At 34.5% G+C, this 25523-nt stretch overlaps 1 protein-coding gene and 1 pseudogene across 1 annotated transcript; both read left to right on the forward strand.

Moving 5' to 3' along the window:
* Positions 1 to 1004: 1004 nt before the first annotated feature.
* On the forward strand, positions 1005 to 4729 carry LOC132551414 (uncharacterized; annotated as a pseudogene).
* A 5114-nt stretch (positions 4730 to 9843) lies between these two features.
* LOC132551719 (uncharacterized) lies at positions 9844 to 13702 on the forward strand. Its single transcript, XM_060215895.1, has 3 exons — positions 9844 to 10041; positions 10858 to 11030; positions 13411 to 13702. The coding sequence occupies exons 1-3, from the start codon at positions 9844 to 9846 to the stop codon at positions 13700 to 13702; spliced, it is 663 nt and encodes a 220-aa protein (XP_060071878.1).
* The last annotated feature ends 11821 nt before the right edge of the window (positions 13703 to 25523 follow it).

The raw sequence follows: 25523 nt of genomic DNA on the forward strand, positions 1-25523 counted from the left end.
CCCTTTTGCATCCCTAGATCCAAGTGCAATGAGCAGCGAAAACTGCCCAGTATTTATAGGGGAAGCCAAAAGTCGGACAACTCCGCAGGTGGAAATTCCTCAAGAACAATGGTTGATCCTTGCGACCCAACCCTATCAAGATTCTGTCAAAATGATACCGATTTGGACACAAAATGCAGAATCTTGGCGCCATTTGTTATTGTGTATGGGATAAGTGCTGATGGATTGCACATTTAGTGCAACGACCGTTGATTGGTCCATTCCCCAATCCCAGGAAGCTATTGTCTGGAATGACAATTGGTACTACCAGTCTTCAGACCCACCGCATATTGGTCACTATTTACATATATAATAATCAAATACTTAACAATTACGCAGAACCTGCTAAATCGGTCATGTTTACCTTACATACTCATAATGCTGTACTAAGCAACTATATACAATTCACTATCTAAACTATTATTTTCTCATGACCTTGAAATATTTTACGTTATAATTATACAATCATCGTTACTCTAACTGTACTGCACTGTTTATATATACACATCACATTTGTTTATATGAATTCTGGCTACCATTGTTTACATAAGTCCCTACTTGCCTATGCAGTGCTGGACATGTAAAGGTCGTATTTGGTGCAATATACTATGTACATATTTAACACTCAATTCCTGTTATAAGCTAAATTAAACAACAATAAATTCATGAAAATTATTATTTTCATATTTTAAATTTCCAACCAACATTATATACAATAAAATACTGCTTCCTGTTCTTATAACCATTTCCGGTTTAACAACAGAGTGATCTACTTGATAGTGTCACAATTGACCTTTCCGTAGCTGTCAATCAAACCGACAATTTTGGCCAATCAAATAATTCCTTTTGCGTTAGCGCGACGCAAGGTTAACACAGCCGCCATATTGTCCCACAAGCGCCGGATGTCCCACAAGCGCCGGATGTCCCACACATACACGTGGAGATATTAACAGTAGATTTTAACCATGGTTCTTCGATGTGCATGGGGAACGTGTAATGCCGACGAGAGATATCCAGACCGCATGGTGCAATATACTATGTACATATTTAACACTCAATTCCTGTTATAAGCTAAATTAAACAACAATAAATTCATGAAAATTATTATTTTCATATTTTAAATTTCCAACCAACATTATATACAATAAAATACTGCTTCCTGAATGGAGCTAGAGATGCATGAATGGAGCTAGATTAATATTGTTTCCAAAGCCGAAGACAAACCTAGTAAAATGCCTTCGATGGATAAAGGCGTGTGGGAGACCGCATGATCAGCTGAACGTCGACAGGATCAACAAACACAAAGCTGTGTGTTCCACGGTATGAAATAATGGTAGCATGTGACAGTTTCTCTTTAAATAAATATAAATATTACATGTTGACTATGACTGCCCGGGGGATGGGTGGGGGGTGTCATTTGATTACAGTACTTGACAAATTAATTACAAAATAAATGTAATTTTAGTTGCAGCGTGTAAATAAAAAAGTAACAAATGTTCAGGCTAGTGCAACATAAACGTCTGAAATCCAATCATTGTTGTATTATAATTTCATCATGTATTTTAGTTTATACATGTATACATGTACAAAGTATTAACGTGACAATCTCAGTGAAACAGAAGTACTCCGTTTATTCTTCCTATATATGTTTACAAAGACTAATCTTGTTATTTGACAAATATGTGAAATCATTCTGACTATGTCATGCCCATATCCGATTATCTAAGCAAGTATGGTAGGTACATTAGTTTGATTGTAAGTGTAGTATACTATAAATGCAATTTTCTTACACTCATACCCAGCAATGTTAGCTATGCAACACAAAAACACAACACACTGTTTTTTTTTGTTTTTTTTTAAATATCTCCATTTAATAGCTTATAAAAAAAGGTAATTTATTTCATTCTGGTTTCTCTTTATTCTTTACAGCATTTTATTGGAGGAAGTGGACCAACAAATTTGAACCCTGATCCTATACCAGCTGATGGTTCTAAGAGCACTCCATCAAGACCTCTACCAAAGAGAAGATTGCTAAACACAGACACAGATCTCTATGTAAAAAAGAAGAAAACAATGCCATTTCATGAAAACACAGAGCTGTAAGTAAACAATATTTTATTTATAAAAATAATTGAAAACATGTACATTTATAGCCGACAGATGTAATTATGCTGACAACATAAAATATTACACACAAACTTTAAAATTGAACAAAGTTGACTTGTGAAAAATTTCTGAAAATTTACTTATTGATTATATGTTTCAAATGATAACATTTAAATAAAAACTAAAATATATGCACATGTATGTATGATGTTTTTGAATTTCAAACAATTATTCACACAAGCATGGTCATAAAAGTCAGAGAAACATTCAGTTTACACATGTACATGTGTGTATTTGATTGGCACTCACTCATAAATTTGTTGACTTTATAGTAGTTTTTTTATGAAAATATATGTTACTTATATATAAACAAATGCGAAAGACACAAACAGACGAATCTGTTCACTGATACATGAAAATTCAACATCTGTGAAGAAAAGAATCAGTAATCATTTAAATTTGTTTGAATTACAGGTTAAATTGTGAATGACATGGCATCTACAGCTAATAGCACAAAAGTACATGTAATGACTGACTCAGCTACGCAAACAGAAGAAAAGTGTAAGTAAATTGAACTTTCACAGTGACACAGTTTGCAAATGGTGAAATGAGAACAGTTCATAAATGTTGGGCATGGTTCTTGTAAAATGTTGATAACCGATATAACATGTCTGTCATAAATTGATTGTCGGGCAGAATTCTCTCCACAAATAAATCACAATGGGTGTAGATGATAAATTCACAGAAATCACATCCTGTAATCATTAGTTGTCCTTGGATTTGAGCATAATACTCATGGTCCCTCTTCAAACTCATTTTCCCATTACATCTCTGAAGGCAGAATCCCCTTACTTCATCACAGGCATCACTCACTTTCATGTTCCGTGCTGTAAATGGACATTTGATTTCCACTACTCCGCTTTCTCCATCACAACACAATTTTCCATCAGGGGAGGCACCCAGGAATGAAAATTCATGGTTGATTACAAAACCACATTCATGGAAATGTGCTGATGGAAATTTTTTGAAGTATTTTCTTTTTGCACTGATCTCATTTCTCCTTCCATACTCCAATGGTGCAGCATTAACACATGTTCTGTTGAAAATGGTGTTCAAGAAAGATGGTGTAGGTTGAGCTTTCCTTTTAAGGATTTTCCCAAAATTTGATGCTGTCAGTCTATCTTTTCTTACATCATGCCACAGCCGTGCATTGGACTGTTCTCTGGTCTTCTTCTCAATGTTTTCTATTTCTTGTTGGGGTATACTCCTACTGAACTCTGTTGGAAGTTTGACTGGTGATGGCCTCGTCACTGTTGTATCTCCACATCCATTAGTTGATATTTGAACTAGTGGTTTCTTTAAGTTACTTGTCTGTAAGTATATTAGGTAAAAATGATACAATATGTAAAAGTCATATATGCCATGTTGTAAATATGCATAAAAGTTAAATTTCTTTATTCTTTCAGGGATTTCACCTATGGATCTCCTCTCTGTGGTGACAGAGCTACATACAGTGAAGGGAGTTGTTAAAAAGCAGGAAGAAAGAATAAAAGAGCTAGAGGAAGCCCAAAATGCAGAGAAACACAAGGCTTTTGGAGTTAAAGAAATCCTGTTGAAAGAAAATGTGAAAGACCTTTTCAAGTATTACACTGGATTAGTCCATTTGCGCTTTGTTGCCTTACTGAGCTTTCTTGTGCCCCCTGGATTTGAAATGCCATACGAAAAGGGTCGACATGATATATATTTATTAAGCAATGAAGATGCTCTGTTTTTGACTTTGTGTCGTTTGCGTCATAATTTTGGCCTGAAAGATGTGGCAGTGAGATTCGGACTTAGCATTCAGTCAGCAGGTGTTGTGTTTAATACCTGGATAGACCATATGTACTTCAAATTAGGACAATTGTCAATATGGCCACATAGGGACACCATAATTAACAACATGCCAAAGGACTTTAAAAAAGACTACCCAACAACACTGATCATTATTGATGGAACGGAATTAAAACACAAACTCCCTCTGCACTTGGACTTCAGAGTCAAATGTATAGTGACTATAAATCCAGCAATACTGTGAAGGGCCTTATTGGATGTGATCCAAATGGAACTGTGATGTTTGTTTCAGAACTGCATTCAGGTGCTATTTCTGACAAGACCCTCACAGAGGAAAGTGGGTTTTATGATGTAATGAAAGCCATGAAAGAGCATGGTTTTATTCAAACTGGAGATGCAGTTATGGCAGATAAGGGATTTAAGATAGGTGAAGAACTGGAAAAAATTGGCTTGAAATTGAATATTCCGCCATTTGCAAGGTCAGGGTCACAAATGAGTGCTGAAGAAATATTCACAACTCAGAAGATTGCAAAACACAGAGTGCATATAGAAAGACTCATAGCTAAGGTGAAAACTTTCAAAATATTGTCGCATCAAGTGCCAACTAACCTGTTACCAAAACTTAATGAAATATGGTCCGTTTGTTGTCATCTGACACTTTTTCAAGATGTGTTTGTCAAAGACAAAGAATAAGATTTCATAAGTATTGATATATGAAATGCATTGAGTAATTTTTCTGAATATATACTGAACAAAATAAACTTGAAACAGTGCAGTTTTACATACAAATAATAATATGATTATATTTTAAATTTTAATGACAGAACATTCATTTTAGTCTTTAATTACACAAAACAAATTCATTTGTGGTAGTTGCTACCAAGAGCAGATAACCCTGAGTAACAGCACCCTTGAAATCAAAGTGTAAGAGGAAGTAGAGCAAGTTAATCATGTAGACAAGGAAAACTCATCAAACTGCAATTGGCAGTTTAATAGGCAGTATGACCTCCGTTGACATCAATAACTGCCCTGCAACGTCTGCACATGCTCCTTATTAGTCGTCGGTGGCTGATCTGTGGGATGCGCTGCCATTCCTCTTGCAGAGCAATCATAAGCTGTTGGCGGTTCTGTGGCGGATTAGGTCGAGCTGAAACCCGGCGTTGCAAGGTGTCCCAAGCATGCTCGATAGGGTTCAGATCAGGAGAACGACTTGGCCAGTCCATGCGAACGATTGCTTCACGTTGAAGATAGTCGTTGACCACACGAGCACGGTGAGGACGAGCATTATCATCCATCAGAATAAAATCATGGTCAACAACTCCTGCAATGGGCCTTACTATAGGGTGTAGAATCTCGTCCCTGTATCGAACAGCTGTTAAAGATCCATTGTCTATGATGTAGAGGTCTGTATGGAAGTCAACACTGATCCCTGCCCAAACCATCACTGACCCACCACCAAAGCGATCATGCTGGACAACACAGCAGTCTGCATAGCGCTCTCCTTGGGTTCTCCATACCCTCCTCCTACCGTCATGGAAGTCAACACAAAACCTAGACTCATCTGTGAACATAACATTTCTCCAATGACGTAATTGCCAATTCAAATGATGAGTGGCCCATTGATGTCTGGATTGTCGATGACCTCTGGATAAAATTGGTCGGACTGCTGGTCTTCTACCTCGTAAATTAGAGGCATGGAGTCTGTTTCTGATTGTCTGGGATGAAATCCTTAGATTTGTAGCACGCTGAAACTGAAGATTCAAGACAGGAGCACTCAAAAACCGCTGACGTCGTGCCGTGATGCAAATGAATCTGTCCTGTCGGGCTGTCGTACAGCGTGATCGTCCAGATCTGGGGCGTTGACGGACGTTATTTGTCTGTTGATAGCGATTCCATAGCCTACTAATCACGCTCTGAGAAACATGAAGCTGTGCCGCCACATTTCGTTGAGTTTGACCAGCTTGAAGGAGCCCTATAGCTCGCGCGGCTTCCATATCATTTAAATGTCTTCGCATGATTAGTTTTTCAAGTTTTCGTTACAAATTGATTAAATGTTTCCAAATTCAACTTTTTTTAGCTTAGAAGTAACAGAATCAAAACCTGCAAGATTCCTCTGTAGTAATAGACCAGTCAGTTTTTCACACCACCATAGTTAACTAGAGCGGAACGGCAAGACCTTCAGATGCACGTGCTTTCACCTTTGACATGACTTTAGGTACATATTGGAGAAACTACGAGTGCAATTACCGGCAATACATGATTTGAATTTTTAAAGATATTATGGTCACAATTTATGATCCTTAACTTATTTTGTCCAGTTTATATTAATATAAACCACTGAAATGGTGTATAATTATTAACAGAAGATCTAGATACTCGACCTGATAGGATAAAATGGATCCTACAGGAAGTGGTCCAAATATTTCTGTTGTTACTGTTGGTGCATTGTTGAACATTAGATGCTGCAGTGGTGTTCCATGTAATGCTGATAGCTTCAGCTTGTCTCTTGAAGTGTCTTCTGGTAATCTGTGATAAAAGCATTGAAAACTCGTAACTCTATATATCTATGATCACCTTATAATTTGAGATGATCAGGTGTTAGATTTAATGCTGTAGATGATTTAAATTAAAATTCATAACTGGGTACTTGCATTGATAATGTTGTAGCCTTGTTATGAAAATTTTATCAGGTTGTGTAATGTATTATCAGGCTTTGTGATTTGAGATGTATGATTTATATCATTAGCTATATGATAAGTTATGCAGATCAGAATTGTATATTGAATGTAATGCTAGATGTGTATGCATTAAATGTGTAAAACTGAATTTTTTGTTAAATGAAATAAAGGGTGCTTTTCCTATTAATTTACACATAGTACATGTATTCAGCGACTTCATGTATCAATTACTGGTAACAGTTTGTTCTCCATGTTATTATAATGATTGTAAAATTTGACATTTAAATGAAGAAGATAATAAATAACTATAGTTCTCATTTACTTCGCATATCACTGGTTTTCTTTTCCTTTGTTCTTTTGCTTTTGCGACAACAACTTGGCTCAGAGGTACTGGCTGTATTTTTGCTCCTCTTGGAATATGCCACTGTAGAGGGACACTGGTACAGCTCTGCTCATCAGGAATGCATGAGAAATTATGAAGTTTAAAGCCTTGGAGGCATTTCAAGAGGCCAACTATGTGGGAACAATGACCAGATAAACTGAAAAAAAAATTAATTAATGAATAAATAAAAATAGACACGTTTTATTAATCTAATTTTTAGAAATTACCTAAATGATGTTATATATTTGTTAGATCTATCAAAATTTTGTAATGTTTGTCTAATGTGTTGACTATGAATAGAAGGTCATATTTTTGACCAAGTGTTTAATTATATAATGGCTAATCCAGTAAGTACACAGGTAAACGACTCCCCACTGCCTACTTTCAACCGTGAAAATTATAGCCTTGGGGCATTGAAGGGCCTAGCCGTATATTGTTTCTGGCCAGTGGGACACCCCGGACAGGTAATCCACACCTGCATTGATGACAGATTTACAACCGAACGGTTTCATTACTGACATGTGTGACTGGTCACTACAGGTAAATTCACACGTAACAGGGAAATGTAACACCCATGCCATCACCGATTGTGTAAATATGACGCCATGTTGATTTTGATGTTTACATATGAAAGGCCTCTAAATGTTATGTAATTAAACACCCGGTTCGTGTTTTAAGAACACATTGTAAACAATAAATATTGATTGAAAATAATGTATCCTTACCCCACTTTACAAGAACAGAATGACTCGGAAATTGATTCTGTCGCTCTCTGTATATCAAGATGAAGATGATGAGGTTCGTCGGATTTTCGCATAGAACGCCAGCATCTTGCATCAATGTTGATGGCAGTGTCGGTCTCCTTGATTTTGATACTGTGTACATAACCTTGGGTGTAATCATTCAAGCCTTTTTGCAGCACCTTTTCTGTCAAAGATCTACCATTTGGTATAGACAAGGGGGAAATATTGGCTGGAATGTCCAGCAGCGAGTCGGTTGCTGCATCAGCGGCCGCCATCTTGCGATATAGCTTGGGGGACGTCGTTACAGTATCGAAGGGGGCGGGGCTTATCGACAGATCTCGGAAAGGTCAATTGTCTGAATATGCACACCAAAATGTGCAGCAACCAGAAGTTGGCCCTGACCCTGCAAAAGCATTCCTATAGCCGGTCCCCGCTGGACTTCCGTCAATCGTGGCATGGATGTAAATTACTTAATTCGAATCAAACTTTGAAAAATCAATCCGAATACTTGAACAGTATCAAATAGACTGAAAATTCCATTGGCGAACTCAATTACCTTCCCCTGCACGGGATTCTTGTATTTTAGCACGTGCCTCGCACAGAGCGCGGAGGTCAGGTATTGTGTGATTTTAAACACGTGTACCTAGTGACGCGAACAACACATCAACCTGACCGAGTGTCATTATTCTAGGCCAAGCAATAAATCATTTGTAGTATATTTAGTGTACCCGGCTTTTCTTTTTCGTGTTAGTATATATGGGTGTTTAAGTTTTGTAAGTTCAGGGAGATCTCTAAACACATTATCAGGAGTTCGCCAGACCACGGTTAGTTTACCGTATGTTGATAGGATTGTTTTTTCTATAACAAATGGTGAAACGGATGACATTGGTTTATCCTTTTACAACGATTGTATGACGATGAACTGGTTGAAATCATGATCATCTTCTGATTCTGATGATGAAGGACAAGGTCTTTTATTTTTCAAAACAGTTTGTTGAGCATTTTTGTTACACCACTAAACACGTGTTGGCTAAATGCATGTATACATTTCTATGTTTGCACTCCCCTTGATTCGAAGTTCTGAAAAAATTACCACACCGCTTCGATTTTAAACACTTTTTCCCCCCTGTTACACAACACAGAAGTCGTTTTTTAAAGTTTGATCGTATAGTGTTTTAATTAATAATGTCCATTGTCGTTACATAGTCTCTCAGTAACCTTAGCCAACACGGCCCGCTATGGTACTATGACCCCTCGCTCTCCCACTCTCAGTCTTTACTTCTTGAGAGTTCCTTCTGGACTCTCCCTCAGACCCTAGTCTGATCATATTATATCCCCTAAAACATCGTGAGAACAGAGAGAAGAACAGATGCCTAATTGCTGTAATTGCTTCAATTACTGATCACTTTTGAAAGTTATATGGTATTTTAACCCCACTCGGACTCATGGAATTAGAATCTAATAAACAATTTGACCGTTGGTCTTGTTACGTTGTCACTGTTCTCCATTGTAATAGAGATTGAAAACCTATTTCCCTGATTAACTGTCAACCATCCGTCCCAGATATTGAGATTGATGATCACCTAGGTCCGTTACAAAACAATAGGAACCTAAATATGAGACAAATTAGAAACTATTCCTATTGATATAATGGGCCCTCTCTCAGTTCAACACATACAACATTAACCAATACACAAATAAAATATACATAATATAATCCCTACACCCAAAGATACCAATATACCAATATATTTCATTTATAAACTCTACTAATTATCTACTAATTAGGTGATTAATTAGTTGTATAAAAATTAAAACCATTTTGTCACACCCCTCTGTAGATGGCATGTCATCTAGGAGAACCTATCATTTTGTATTTGGTCAGACGAGATTAGTCTGTGATTGAAAGACACTGACAATTGCACCTTTCCTTCATCCTTCTCGAAATACATAGTTCCGACCTGTCAATCAAACCGATAATATCGACCAATCAAATAATTGCATGTACTTTGCCCCGATCAGCTGTTTACTCGTCTGCCATTAAGTCCCACAAGCAAACACAGATATGGTTTTACGATGTGCATGGGGAACCTGCACTGCCGATGAGAGATACCCACAGCGACTGAATGGTGCAAGGTTGATACTATTTCCAAAGCCGAAGACTAACCTGGAAAAATGTCTACGATGGATAAAAACATGTGGACGACCGCATGACCAGCTCAATGTCGACAGAATCAACAAACACAAAGCCGTGTGCTCTACGGTATGTTATCGTTTAATTTTGTACACGTTTTTCCTTACGAATATTAACTTAAAGTTACTTGAAACACAAGGCCCAGTTCAGTTTACATGTTCTGATAATACAAAACTCGGAAGCTCGAATAATTTTGAAGTATAACGCCCCTCCTTACTTCGTCTGTTCAATGTTGATGATTATGGTGAGCCCGGAGCCAAGCAGGCCTAGCTCACGTTCTAAAAAGACACGGACCTACTGTATGTGCTTGTCGTGGCATACATGCATCATCACGTTACATTATTTTTTTTTAATTCACGGATGGATACTATCAGCTGATTATCATTATAACAATATTTGAAGTAAACGTGGTTTAATCTGCATGGCTAGACAAAAATATGTGTAATTTTGTTTTGTTCCAAAATGCAACTTTCTTTAATTTCTATCACAATATTCTAAGCATGGCAGTTTGAATGATTTAAATATTAGTTGGTATTCAAATTGATGAGAAGTCATTTCATATCATCTCAGAATATCTGAACAGCACTACACATTTCTGTAAATCTTAAACATGAAGGTTATAACACATTACCTAGTAAATCTCAAATTATTCATTTTATTTGTACACAAACTTATGTGGTATTTTTTTTAATCAGGGATCATTAAATTATATACCCCAGCTATTGTAGGGTACAGGTGCCTTGACACAAAACAGAACTGCAATGAGCTGGCAGCCTGACACTTTAAAGATAATGTATCTTGCTATATTCAGACTGTCATGCTGACATTAAACCATAAAAAATTAATCAATTTAATTACAGCTGTATTTTTGTATTTTCCTCTCAGCATTTTGAAGGCGGTAATGGACCAACTGCTTTATTCCCTGATCCATTACCAGCTGATGGCTCAAAAAGCACCCTAGCAAGGCCGTCACCAAAAAGAAGATTGCTTACCTTTGACACAGAGTCATCAGATAATAAAAAGAGGAAGAAATTTCCACTAAATGAAAACACAGAGATGTGAGTAAAGCATATCTTTATTACTGGATAATACATGTTGGACACAAAAAAGTCATTTTTTAACAATTAAATATGTATACATATAAAAGGCAAGAGTGTTGTAAAATACAAGTTGAAAACATCTTCAGATGTTAGTTACAAGTCTTTAATACTGTTTACAGAAATACTTAACTACTGTCTTTTTTATATTATTCGCTGAACACATGTATATATTGGATTGTATTGTATGAGATCAGTGTCATAACAAAATCAATGACTATATATACCTTCAAGACAGCATAAGACAATTTCTTACTCCTTTTTTTTTACAGCACAAATTATGGTGCGTTTAGCCGCCCTAAACGCAGATTTTTGCTACTTAACTAGATTCTTTTTCCAGCAACCTTATACAAATTTTACACAATAATTTTGTTCATCTTTTGATATTATATAATCTAACAGAAAAGTAGCCCTAAACGTGGCATATTTCGCGTTCTAATCGCAGGTTAAAAATTAAGTAGCAGAAAAAATAATTAGGTGGGTAGAGACAATTTCTGATTAATTAGGTAGTTTCCGTCTAATTCCCTCTAACCCTCTGGGTTTCCTTTCTAATCCCCGACCATCGGAAAAAACATCTTTCTGGGGTTAAGGGTCCATGGTCTGGTTATACCCTTCTAGGTCATAGGAACAAGCAGAATTTGCCATAAATTTCAACCACCGTTGGCTACACCATCTTTTTTTTATTTTTTTGATTTAAGCCTTGAAATTTGGTACACACCTAGCACACACCACCATAAATTTTATGTTAAAAGCGCAGAATTTTCTTGCTTATACTTTTTGAGATATCGATTTTTTCTTTTTCTAGGGTCCCGAAAAATACGTCTTTCAGCTACTTAATGCTTAACATTTGATTCGTGTTTTTTACTATATTTAGAATAGAGATATTTGACTGTGCTTTGATATTTTGTAGAACTAACCAGTCGATTTGTATGAATATAAACTTAAGCATTCTTGGTTGCCTGAAAGGCATTCTGTAAGCGGTAACAGAAAAACGCTGATCAATAAGTTGCATTTCAACAATGACTACTTATATGCATTTGTCGACAACAAAATAGCAAGACATTTTGCATGTGATAAAAGCTGAATCATATAGACTTGCATGCAATGTTTTGTGCATGTACACATTTTTTCTGATTTTTAATAGACATTTGAAGTTCCTGGTTCCAAAATCTCTAACCCTAATCGCGGTGTTTAGCAAAATTATGCTACTTATTGGTATATTTTCACATATTATGAAATCATTCTTATAGCTGAAAAATTGAAAAACTGTAATTTCATTCCCATTTTCATTACTCACAACATATCAGAAACTTGACCAGGTGCAATTGTAACTTTACAAGAAAAACCCATTTATTTCTAACCCTTGAGACTTGCAAGTATGTAACGAATTCATAACGAATTGAATTCGTTACATAATTGCAATGCCTCAGGGCTAGGTTAAATGAATTTAAATTGGGTGAAAAAAAATATATCATTTTTAATTGTTTTATTTAATTTTATAATTCAGTTTTGAGTGAAATGGGTCTATTTCACTTTGTTGTAAACTTTATTTTATTTCATTTTCTTTACATACATGGACATGAAACATCACAAAAAATAACAATTGAAATTGGATTCGGAAACAAGTTATACAACTTATATAAATCCGTCTCCATTTCTGTAACAAGCATAGTGTTGACAAATGGGAAACAGATCACAAACAAAACAATAAATAAATGCATTTCTTATGAAAGAAAAGAAATAGGAAAAGAGGATAAGGAAAGAAGAGCTTAAAGAATAAGACTGGTAGGTTTACCATGCCATTAACAAGAATAGAAGGTATAAGTACATTAAATTCATCTCTGTGATAAGCTCAATTAACAACTGTGTATTGTGATAAGAAGAACATGGGGAAAAAAACTGTTACGATTAAAGACATAACATATACAAACAAATTATTTAAATCTCTTTGAACTAATAACAAAATTTTGAACACATGAAAAAACAAAAGAATTTTCGTCGTATGATAATTCACTATCACCGAAAAGCAAGACTTCAACAGTGATATGGTTGTCTAATTGACCGAGACAGCGTAAACGGAGGTCGGAGAAGAGGGGACACTTTAATAGAAAATGTTCATTTGTCTCTTCTCCTTCATTACAAGAACACATAGGACTGTTAACAAGATTTCGACGAAATAAATAGAAATTTAGTGAACTACATTCCATCCGCAATCTCGCATGGAGAATCTGACCCAGTCTGCTACCGTGAGAGAAATAACGTGGAACAACGAGACCTGGTAAATCCAGATGATTTTTTAATTTAGTAACTGAAGGATCATTTTTAATTATTTCTGGCAAAGAATTCCAGAGGTGAATGACAGACGGAAGGAAAGATCTCATAAAAAGATTTGTGCGACAGGAAGGAGTACGAAAGTTATTTCTGACACGAGTATTGTGATCATGAATAGTGTTGTTACGGCTGGGGAGAATTTCTTGCAGATATTGAGGAAGAAGGCCATGAACCATTTTATGAAAGTGGATAATTTTATGGTGCTTACGCCTTTGCTCGAGAGGAAGCCAACCCGTTTCAATATACAGTTTAACTCTACTAGTGAGGTTTGTTCCACCAGTAACAATACGAGCTGCCTCTAATTGGAGATCTTCTAACATATCAGATTGAGATTTTGAAATGTTGTCCCAGACAATATCACCATATTCAAAAATAGACCGGATAAGGGTGAAATAAAGAGTTTGAAGAGAGGTGCGGTCAAGAGTGAATCTAAATTTACGAAGGATATTTAATTTAGGAGAAACCTTGGATATTATGTAGTTAATGTGATCGGTCCAACCACCGTTGTTAGATAAAAAAAGACCGAGATGCTTATGTGAACTCACATCAGAAAGAAAGGTGTTATTCATAATTAAATTAGGATGTACTGGCATGTTAATTTTTTTGGATATTAGCAAAGTGTCAGTTTTAGAAGGGTTAAAATTTACCAACCATAATTCAGACCATCTATGAATTTTATCAAGGTCATTGTTTAAAACATCTGCACTAGCCAGAGGAGAATCAACAATCACATACAAAGAAGTGTCATCAGCGAATAATTTAATATTAGCTTGTATACCAATTACTATGTCATTTATAAATAAAAGGAACAAGAGAGGGCCTAATATCGAACCTTGTGGAACTCCAGCATTAATAGTTGACCAGTTAGAAAATTTCCCATTAATGACAACTCTTTGTTTACGATTTTGAAGATAATTAGTGAACCAATTTAGAAGTGAACCTTGAATTCCAAAGCTAGAAAGTTTAAGTAGGAGTCCCCTATGCCAAACACGATCGAACGCTTTACTGATGTCGCAAAAGACCATTCGTATTTCTTTACCAGTATCTAAGGCAGAGTAAATATCATGAGTGATAGAAAGAAGTTGATTAACAGGTGAATCACCTTGTCTAAATCCAGATTGGTGGGGAGAAAGTAAGGAGTTAGCATGCAGAAAATTGTAAACATATTTAAAAACACATCTTTCCATCAGTTTTCCTACAATTGATAATAGGGAGATAGGTCTATAATTAGTTAATGTGGACTTGTCACCTTTTTTGAAAACCGGAGTTACATTGGCAGACTTCCAATCGGAAGGAAACACACAAGAGGTAAGAGATTTGTTAAAAAGTAAACTTAAAGGGTTACATAAAATATCAACAGATTCCTTAAGCAGACGAGGGTTTATAAGATCGGGACCGATTGCTTTAGAACAGTCAAGCATTAGTATTGCATCTTTGACATCAGAAGCGCTTATTGTTATACTAGAAAGAGAATAGTTATAATTGTTGTCAATTGGTGGAAGGTTAGCGTTAGAATCATCAATAGTGGATTGAGCACAGAAGAAATCATTGAATAAAGACGCCTTTTCAGAATCATCAGAGATAACAGTATCATTGTGAGAGAGAGGTGGTATATAAGATTTCCTATTGTTTGGAAGTAATGAATACACAGTCTTCCACCATTTCTTAACACAGAGATTAGAAGGTTTATTCAGGGATTCACACAGATTTTGGATATATTTGTCTTTAGCCTGTTTAATTTTATTAATACATTTGTTACGGATTTGACGAAATTTGGACCAGTGAGCAATAGTAGGGCTACGTTTGGCATGTTTATGTACACGTTTGCGTTTCATAATTAACCTACGAATTTCATTTGACATCCACGGGGGTTCATGAGATCTAAAATTCACGGTTTTGTTTGGAATGCATAATCTTGCAATGTCAAGTAATTTATCTGCAAAATTGTGAACAGAAATATTTATATCATCAACATGGATTAATGAATTCCAGTTGACAGAATTAAGTTTTTCTCTAAATAGATCGTAATTACCTAAATCAAACAGCCAGACGTTGCGCTTGAAACATTGCTGCATGGGCCTGGAGATATTAAGCGAGGAGTAAGTTGGACAATGATACCTTAGGGGTTGGTCAAGAAAATTTTCACCAACGAAGCATTTGCTAATGAAATTTGGATTGTTTGTGCAAACTATATCAATAAGTGAGGAGGAAGCTTCAGTATAGAATGTTGGGGAATCGACTAACTGAGAAAGATCAAATAATAGAAGCAAAGAACGCAATTGGGAAGAGAGGTTATCGACAAGAAGATTCGCGTTAAAATCACCTGTTATAACAATATTAGACATACCAGTGTTAAAGGCATTTTCAATAGACTGAGAGATATGAGACCATAAAGGAACTGGAGAGTTGGGAGGCCTATAGAAAGTGCCATAGAGACATTTCTCTGTACCGAGAGCTAATTCCAGCCATACACATTCTATGGTTGGCAATTCTAGATCTCGCCTTCTTTTCGCAGAAATATAGTCTTTAACATAGACAGAAATACCACCACCAATACGATCAGGCCTACAGTAACAGAATGGGTCAGAGTAACCAGGCAAGTTCAGATCAGGTGAAATATCACTCTCACTTAGCCATGTCTCGGTGAAAGATAGAATGGAAATGGTATTAAGTTCAGAATAGAGTAGGTCGAGCTTATGCTTCAAACTTTGAACATTTAGATGAACAAAAGAATAATGGCTGTCTGAGCAAATCTGGTCACTGAAGTCAGACAACAATGATGTATCCGATGTACTCAAAGACGACGGACCTGGATTTAATTCAATATCACCAGATAATATTAGTTGATACCGGATGATAGCAATGAAATCGAAAGAAGACTAATAACTTCTATCAATCCATAAATAGAACCATAAGATGACTTATATATATGTTGACAATATTTGTGAAGAGACGAAATGGACTGGGTAACATATAATACAAAACAATGAATAAACCATAGTAGTAACACTAAAGATAAAATGTCATTGACGGTCAGAAAGATAACAAAATTGGATGACATTACACAGTTGTTAAAGGCACCGATTCGAGCACGGTATAACGATAGACTGACTGGTATTATGTTATGCCAAAACAAGCAAAGTACATATTGGGTAAACATGCAAGAATAGGTATCACAGCTTGAGCAAAAGATAATGGCATGGTAGAAAAAACAGAGAAGTTTGAGAAAAAGAGGAGGAGTTTAAGAAAGAGTAATAACATTATGATTGAAATCATAGTACTTGGAATGGGAGAATCAGGGGAAGACCATATATCCATATAACTGGAAAAAGAAATTATATTTTCATAATCACCTAAGTAAGCTAAATATATTTTTCGAAATAAGAATCATGAGCCGAAAGAAATCAGGATGTATGACATATTACATTAATCAAAATTAAGGAACATGTACAGTACATACAAGTAAAAACACAAAAACATGAAACATGAGGTGTTCTCAATTACTGAAGGAACACCTCATAATTATTTAAATTGTTAGATAAGGAATAATCCATAACCTCATAATTATCTAAATCATGAGATAAAGGACACCTAAATAATATCTTAATCGAGAGATAAAGAACATCTTTTAATATAAATCGTGAGATAAGGAGCACCTCATAGTTCTCAAAATCGTGAGATAAAAAACATCGTATAATTATATAAATTGTTAGTTAAAGAATTCCTCATTATTTGTAATGAAATCGAGAGATAAAGAACACCCCAAAATAATCTAAATCATGAGATAATGAAAACTTCATTATTATCTGAATTGTGAGATAAATAATACCTCATAAAAAAAGAACACCTCATGAATTGTCTAAATCGTGGAATAAAGAAAAACCTCATGATTATCTCAATTGTTAGATAAATAGTGCTTCATAATTATCTCTATAGAAATCGTGAAATAAACATCTCATGCATATGTAATTCATGAGATAAAGAACACCTAATATTTTTTGTATATAAGTGATGAGATAAGGAATACCTCATAATTTTCTAAATCATGAGATAATGGACACCTCATAATTATTTGTTATAAGTGATGATGTAAAGAATACATTATAATTATCTAAATTGTGAGATAAATAACCACATAATATTTGTATAGAAATCGTAAAAAAACACCTTATAATTGTCTAAGTCGTTAGATAAAGAATAACTCATAATTATAGAAATCATGAGATAATGAAACACCTCATTTGTATATAAATGTTGAGATAACGAATACCTTTTATAGAAATCATGAGATAATGGACATATAAATTTGTATATAAATGTTGAGATAACGAATACCTCATAATTATAAAATAATGAACACCTCATATTTATTTGTATATAAAAAACCTCATCATTATAGAAACCATATAATGAAACACCTCATTATATAAATGTTGAGATAAAGAATACCTCATAATTATAGAAATCGTGAGATAACGGACACATCATAATTATTTGTATATAAATGTTGAGATATAAAGATCATGAGATAATGGACACATCATAATTATTTGTATATAAATGTTGAGATAACGAATACCTCATAATTATAGAAATAATGAGATAATGAACACCTCATATTTATTTGTATATAAATGTTGAGATAACGAATACCTCATCATTATAGAAACCATGAGATAATGAAACACCTCATAATTATTTGTATATAAATGTTGAGATAACGAATACCTCATCATTATAGAAATCATGAGATAATGAACACCTCATAATTATTTGTATATAAATGTTGAGATATTGAATGCCTCATCATTATAGAAATCATGAGATAATGAACACCTCATAATTTTTTGTATATATATGTTGAGATAACGAATACGATAATTAACACTTCAAAATTGTCCAACTCATGAGATAAAGAATAATTCCAACTTATTTGATATAAATCTTGAGATAAGAAATACCTCATAAGTGGTCTAAGTCGTGAGATATAGAGTACATATGTATTTCATTATTATTTGTGTAAACTGAAATTCATAATCATTCATACATAAATCGTGATATCAAAACTACAAGATAAATCTCGACATATTACTGTCTCATAATGAAATTATATATAAATCGATACTCATTGTGATTTTTTTTCTCACACCTCAATGTTTTGAGTACAGCCGAGGGACTAAACACAAGTAGTAAAACAACTAGTTTACTTTATAAATATTCAGATTCAAAATATTGATCAGCAAGCTTATATCTGCTATGAAGAATTCAATCGTATTAGACGCCGGGTTAGGACAAAACAAAACCAAGCACTGTTTAGATAAATTTACGTTAAGTCGTGTGACCGCAGAAGTAGTGTATGTACATAAGTACGAGGTAAACAGTTGACGGATACAAAGGAGGGGGTGGTGAGTCCATGGATACCCCCAGGCTCTTTCGTGCCGCCAGAAGATTATATAGGCTGGTCACCGGAGATTTCCATTGCATGCCCAAATGGAACCAAATCACTTTCCAACTTAATTTGGAAGATCTTGGACGACTTGTCCTTTACCATTATCTTGCCGTTAGTGGTCCAGGTTTGTAGAATTAGCCTGTTCTTGACGAGTTGCCTGGCATGATACGCAAGAGTATTTCGATATTTAGTCAGATCTTCATTGACTGAAATGTGGCTATACGCTGGTTTGTTTCGAAATTCACGGCCGGACTTCAACAGCTTGAATTTTGTGTCCACGGATTTGAGTCTCATTATAATCTGACGGGGTTTACCGTTGCGCGGCTTTCCAACACGGTGAGATCTTTCGATCTCGTCCGGAGTAAGATCAATTCCACAGGCGGTAACCGCGTCGAGGATTTTGTTGGTAGTATCCTCACCTTCAGATTCGGAAACACCCGAGAAACGCACCAAAGACCTTCGACTATATTGCTCTAGGTCATCAAGTTTGAGCCGCAGCTCAGCGTTTTCGGCCTCCAACGTAGTTATACGATTAAGAACTGGTGCCATCTTTTTTTCCACAATTGCGTTAAAATCATCTAATAGCAGATTCCGCACACCACTAGCAATGCGTTGTATATCGATGTCAGAAATACCTCCGACGCCGTACCCAGCCTGCTGGATAGTGGGGAACATCGGCATCATTTGTGGTGCAAATTGCTGAGAGACCCCCGGGGGTGGGGCAGGTAGAGAGTGGTGAGGGGTGGATAGGTTGGGACTGCTTCCTTCAGCCATAGGAGAGGTTGTCATAGAAAAGGAATCTTTCATAACAGGAGAATCACAAAGGGCTTTGACCTTTTTAGCTGATCTAATTACAGGGGATGGAGTTGACGAAGAACTTATGGAACGTCCTCTCTTGAATTTATTGTTACTATACATGTATAGCAATGCCACGTACGTAAACAAACCACAGTGTTCAAAGTGTGTGTGTCACAGAGCATACGCGGACAAGTGAAAAGGTCAGTATCTAGCACGTACAGGTGAAAACGATTGGAATGTCAGTCATTTCATGGTTGAATGAACACACGATTACAAATAGGAAGATATCTTGTATGTAAAGCATCAAAGTTACATATTGAGAGATACCAGTTCAAAGACACATACGTTCACATGATATAACTATACACACCAACGAACTCATATGGTCCCCGCTGATTCCAAAAGGAGGAAAATCACATTCTTATACCGGGAGCTGAACAGTGCGTGCTTCCCACTTGTCACCGGAAGTCCAAAATTTCACTTTAACCGCCAATTACGTTACATAATTGCATAATTCGTTACAAAATTGCAATGTCTCATGGTTAGACTTATTTAGTTGAAAATTGTTTGAACAGAAAAACATGCTATCGTTTTAAGTTGTTTTATTTAATTTTAAAATTCCAATTTGCACGAAATTGATCTTTTTCGCTCTAACCTCTGATATTTTGCAATTAAATTCGTTACATAATTGCAACCCCTTGCAACTAGGGTCGGTGCTTAATTGTTTTATTTAGTCAGTGATCAAGAAATGTTTAGTTATGTGTTTTAAGATGATTGACAGTAGATTATGTGATTATATAATTTTTGAAACCTAACCCTATTGATTTGCAATTTTGTAACGAATTAAATTTTATCTTTTTTTATATTATTTCGATTGAAAATGGCATATCTAACGATTTTCTTCATAAAAATAATATTTTACCTACTTTTTATGTTCTCAATGTAATCGCTCTTAAAATTAAGTAGCAAAACAACATACAATAACGTCTAATTTTTGTAATATGTCTGAATGCAATATTGGAAAAAACTTTTAACACCAATTATATCAGACCGTATTTGTTCCTTATTATTGTATATCAATAGAAAAAATCATAGAAAATTACTGTAAAAATGGTAGGAAAACTACATATGCATTATACTCTCTCGTCTTACTTTGATAATAAATATAGCATCATGATGTAATAAAACCAGCATTAATGTATCTAAAATCATCTCAATCAAAAACCATATTGTGATTTTTTATATGAAAATGTTAAATTGTTATAAACAATGAAGCAAAACTATAAAATATGACGTCATGTTTTTTTATAATAATTTGATATCAAGATTGAAAAAAAATCATACAAGTATTACCAATTTTCTCGATAAAAAGCCAAAATTCTCCTACTTTTTATAGATTTTGTTCTTAAATAATTGATCAATTATTTATCTTTCAAAAGCAATGTAAAATATAGTTTTTTATTTAGCATTTTCAATCTCGATGTCAACTTATTAATTTAAAAAAATGTCATATAATGCGGTTTTGCTACTTAAATGTTTGCGACTTTTAAGAGCGATTGCATAGACAACATAATCTATAAAAGTAGGTAAGATATGCCTTTTATCAAGAAATTTGTTGATTTGCGTATGATTTTTTTTTCAATCTTGATATCACGTTACTTTATATAATGTAGTTTTGCTACTTAAATATTCAGAGCTATTTCAGTGATAAAATAAATTTTGATACAATAAGTCACATTATTGCTTTTTATCCGGATGACTTCTGATATATCAATACTGTTTTTTAAATGATGATGTTATATTTATAATGATAATAACGACATGGTATAATATATATGCATTTTTCTACTATTGGTTACAGCAATTAACTTGAAATACAATTTTATTGATAAAAAATAAGGAGCAGTGTCTAATCGATATAATTAGTGCTGTATACATTTTTTCTATTATTGATATTAGGAGAAATAGACGTCAATGTATTTAGTTTTTTACTTAGTTTGAAGTGCGATTGCATTGAGAACATAATCCATAAGAATAATGCAAAATATTGTTTTTATCGAACAATCACTGGTACATGTATGTTCTTTTTAATCTTGAGATATCAACAGTATGACTTCCTGTAATGCAGTTTTACTACTTACATGTTTGCGACGGTTGGATTTTGAAATACATTTGTTACCGTTTTTTCCTTGATGTTTTACCTTGTCCCGATAAATTGATGCAATCGGTCTTAAAATCTAGTAACAAAACAACATTATGCGACGGGTATATTTTATAATATTGACAATATCAAATTTAATAGAAAGATATGTACGTATCTGCAATCATCTCGATAAAAATGCTCTTCCTGTTTTTTTAGGATTAGAATTATTTTTTTTACTTTAATTGTTGTTATAAATGAGAAGAAAAGGTGCACATCATTTTATGTTATGTTGTAATATTTTCATCGTCACAATATTTTATTTGGCTTCTTAATTTTTACATCAAACGCATTGAGAGCATAAATCTTTAAAAGAAAAAATGGCAATGTTTCATGGATTAAATGCATACAATGTAGCTTAACTACTTGTGTGTTTACAGGGATTTAATTGAGAAAATACATTTGGTACAACATAAGTTATATAAAATGACTTTGAATTATTTTCATTTTATCCCAGACCTCCACCATGGCAAGCTAGTAAGACAGTCATAGAAATAACAACTAGAACACAAGATGTGAATTGAATCTGGCCGTTTATTTTAGTAAACGACATTTGTTATTTGGTTCAAAGTTTATCATTTAAAATTAATAAACAAGTCTTAGAATTGAAGCTGGCCGTTTATTTTAGTAAACGACATTTGTTATTTGGTTCAAAGTTTATCATTTAAATTTAATAAACAAGTCTTAGATGGGGCTCATAATCTGCCACCACCTCACCATACATAAACATAAGGCAATACAGTTAATACAAGTCAAGAAAACAAACATTGTACAAATTTATCAGATATTAAGGAAAACTTTACAGAATATAACAGAACATGACATACCTGGATGTTATACTAAAGGGTAGACAATTTAACATTAATTGTGAATTATTGAATGGTACAAGTTCAGTAACCCAGAGACATATATATACATCTCTAAATGACCTAATCAACAACTCAAGCTTAGGTAATGACTTTATGAAATTACAAACTTAACACAGCGGATATGACGAGTCATGTACATAGCATAAACGCTTGGAGAAAAAAAATATATATATATATATGAAGGACACTTCCTATTCATATTTGATGGAAAATTGAAACTAATGAAAAATTCTCATCATCCAAGTCTGGAACAATTTAAAAGAAATGAACAATATATAAAGGCTCAAGAAAAGAAAGAAGGAAAGTAGGGGATGGTGGTGGGCTAAAATTGAATGAAAATGTTTTAGTTTACCAATGATATAAGTAGACTAATATAAATTAAATAAACTGGCCTTGACCGTACGAACCTTGTTCCGCCATATTCTGCTGTCAGCTTCTGAATAGAAAATGCTGCGTCATTTATATTTATAGCGGTCTAAAAATAGCCAACGAATTAGTGCGCACGGGCGACAGTTGGACCACCTTGCTCCACCCCCAAATTACCTCCTTCCGCTAATAATTTAATCCTTGTATATAATCACAATCATCCTGTATAAATAACATTAAAACTAGTTTTAATTTGCATTTATACCGGACCTCCACCATGGCAAGCTAGTAAGACAGTCATAGAAATAACAACTAGAACACAAGATGTGAATTGAATCTGGCCGTTTATTTTAGTAAACGAGATTTGTTATTTGGTTCAAAGTTTATCATTTAAATTTAATAAACAAGTCTTAGATGGGGCTCACAATCAGCCACAATGATTTCTGCACAACTTATGCATAAATAAAGTAAAGCAAAATTGATGCAAAAATCATCCCCCATCCGAAGCCATGGTGGAAGCTCGGAGAATAAAATTTTAGAATAACAAGAAAATGTAAAAGGATAAAAATTTGTGTACTACAAACAGTGCCACATTGGTTTATGTGTTAAACAAAAGCCATACACAACAATTAATGCCAACTACCTGGAAAGTATCTAGCCCGACCCTATGCCCGGCAGATACCAAAATAAAAGAGAAATATACCACAATTATATATAAATGAAGAAACTAACAAGCCACAGGAAAGTTATATAAAAACTGACAATATCAATACAAAAGCAGTTGTGTACTGCCGCCCAAACTTCTCGACCCTATGCCCAGAAGAGGGGTTACGAACGACTATGAAACCCATAAACGAAAACATAACTAATAATAAATGGTTTATGTGTATGATATAGTGATGCCCATAACAGCTACCTTTCGACCCAATGCCCAACGAAAACTGAAAAGGTACCTTTATATATCATAAAAGGTTGGTAATCTAATGTATCGTTTGAAAGCCAATGAATGCCACCTACCCATCTGTTGGATTTCCACATCTGCAATACCAACGGTAGCTGCATGGCTAGCAGCACCGATCCGAAAGCTATGACTGGTGTAAGGCAAATGTGCCATGCCCGCCCAGGCAAGTGAGCTTTTTAGAGAAGAACTAAAATAATCATAAGTCACTGGTATGCAGTTTGGAAAACAAAAAAGAGGGCCAGCCTTGTTACCCCGCACCAGAAGGTATTGATGTAATGCCAACACTGGGCAGGTGGCAGCCTGACTAGGTTTACGCTGCAATGACAAAGTGATAGGCCGGATATTATAATGGCCTTTGAATGAACGAAAAGTTAGCTCCATTAAACTGTCCAGCACGTGTGATGTAGATTTGTTTACAGTCATCTCCCCAACGCGTAAAAATGCATGAAAAGCCAAAAGATACATCGCCTTCACACCTATTCTCCATTAAACTGTCCAAATGATACGAGGTATTGGAAAAAAAAGGAACAAACATTATAATTCAAAACATTTTAATATGAAAACTTACACTCGAGAAAATATTTCTGTGAAATTTCATAACTCAGGCTTTACAGATAACAAAATTACACACAGTTTAATATCGAGACTGAAATGTTCTATGTAATCTACGAGACATTTAGGTATAATATCAATGGCGGTTGTAAATATAGTCATATTAAGGAATTTGCTAAGCATTATTGTATTGGATGATTATTTGATATATGCATTATGAAATAAAATACGTTTTCATCTGATGAACATAGTTATATTTTATCCATCAGGCACCAACGAATGATTATACAAATTGTGACAATTGTTCCTCATAATGTCAACGTAACTTTGTTGTATATAACCTTCTACGTTTACAAAGGGAATGTTTCTCTCGATAATAAGATGCAATGGATATCATTAGATAACATCCTTGTTGTCTTGTTAGTGTTTACATAGAACGTTATTTTATATACAAAATTGATTCCTGATAACGTAAATTACATTGTTCATAACGTAGATTACATTGATGGTTTCAAATAATTAAATTAAAATTATGTTTTTGACATGAACATTAATGCAGCAGATAACGAATAAAGAAGTAAAGTACATTCTCCAGTGTATTAAAAAGAGTAAACTTAGTCGTTATACTTGAAAAAATACATATTTTTTCTCAAAAATACCATTTGCGTGCATCAAATGTTATTTAAACCAATTTTAAACATTGCTTTTAACGAGAATAATTCCCAAACCATAAAACGTATGTACAACAATCATATAACATAATTCAAAAACAAATAAACAACTTTTTACTCAGGGATTAAACTTGTATCAACGCAACTGAGATTCAATAACGTAGATTACAGTACAATAATTTGTACACATTGACTGAATTAAACCAACCAACATTAACACAAAGGTAGTATACTGTACAAATAAACAACTGTAGATT

Source organism: Ylistrum balloti, unplaced genomic scaffold (genome assembly GCF_031769215.1).
Source record: "Ylistrum balloti isolate Yb309-2 unplaced genomic scaffold, AGI_CSIRO_Ybal_v1 Utg369564, whole genome shotgun sequence".
Lineage (NCBI taxonomy): Eukaryota > Metazoa > Mollusca > Bivalvia > Pectinida > Pectinidae > Ylistrum > Ylistrum balloti.

Bases quoted from the DNA above. Each gene is read 5' to 3' on its own strand.
- LOC132551719 (XM_060215895.1), top strand. From the start codon at position 9,844: ATGGTTTTACGATGTGCATGGGGAACCTGCACTGCCGATGAGAGATAC. The intron at 10,042-10,857 runs GTATGTTATCGT...TTTTCCTCTCAG, and splicing joins ACAAAGCCGTGTGCTCTACG to CATTTTGAAGGCGGTAATGG. The intron at 11,031-13,410 runs GTGAGTAAAGCA...TTTCTGGCAAAG, and splicing joins CTAAATGAAAACACAGAGAT to AATTCCAGAGGTGAATGACA.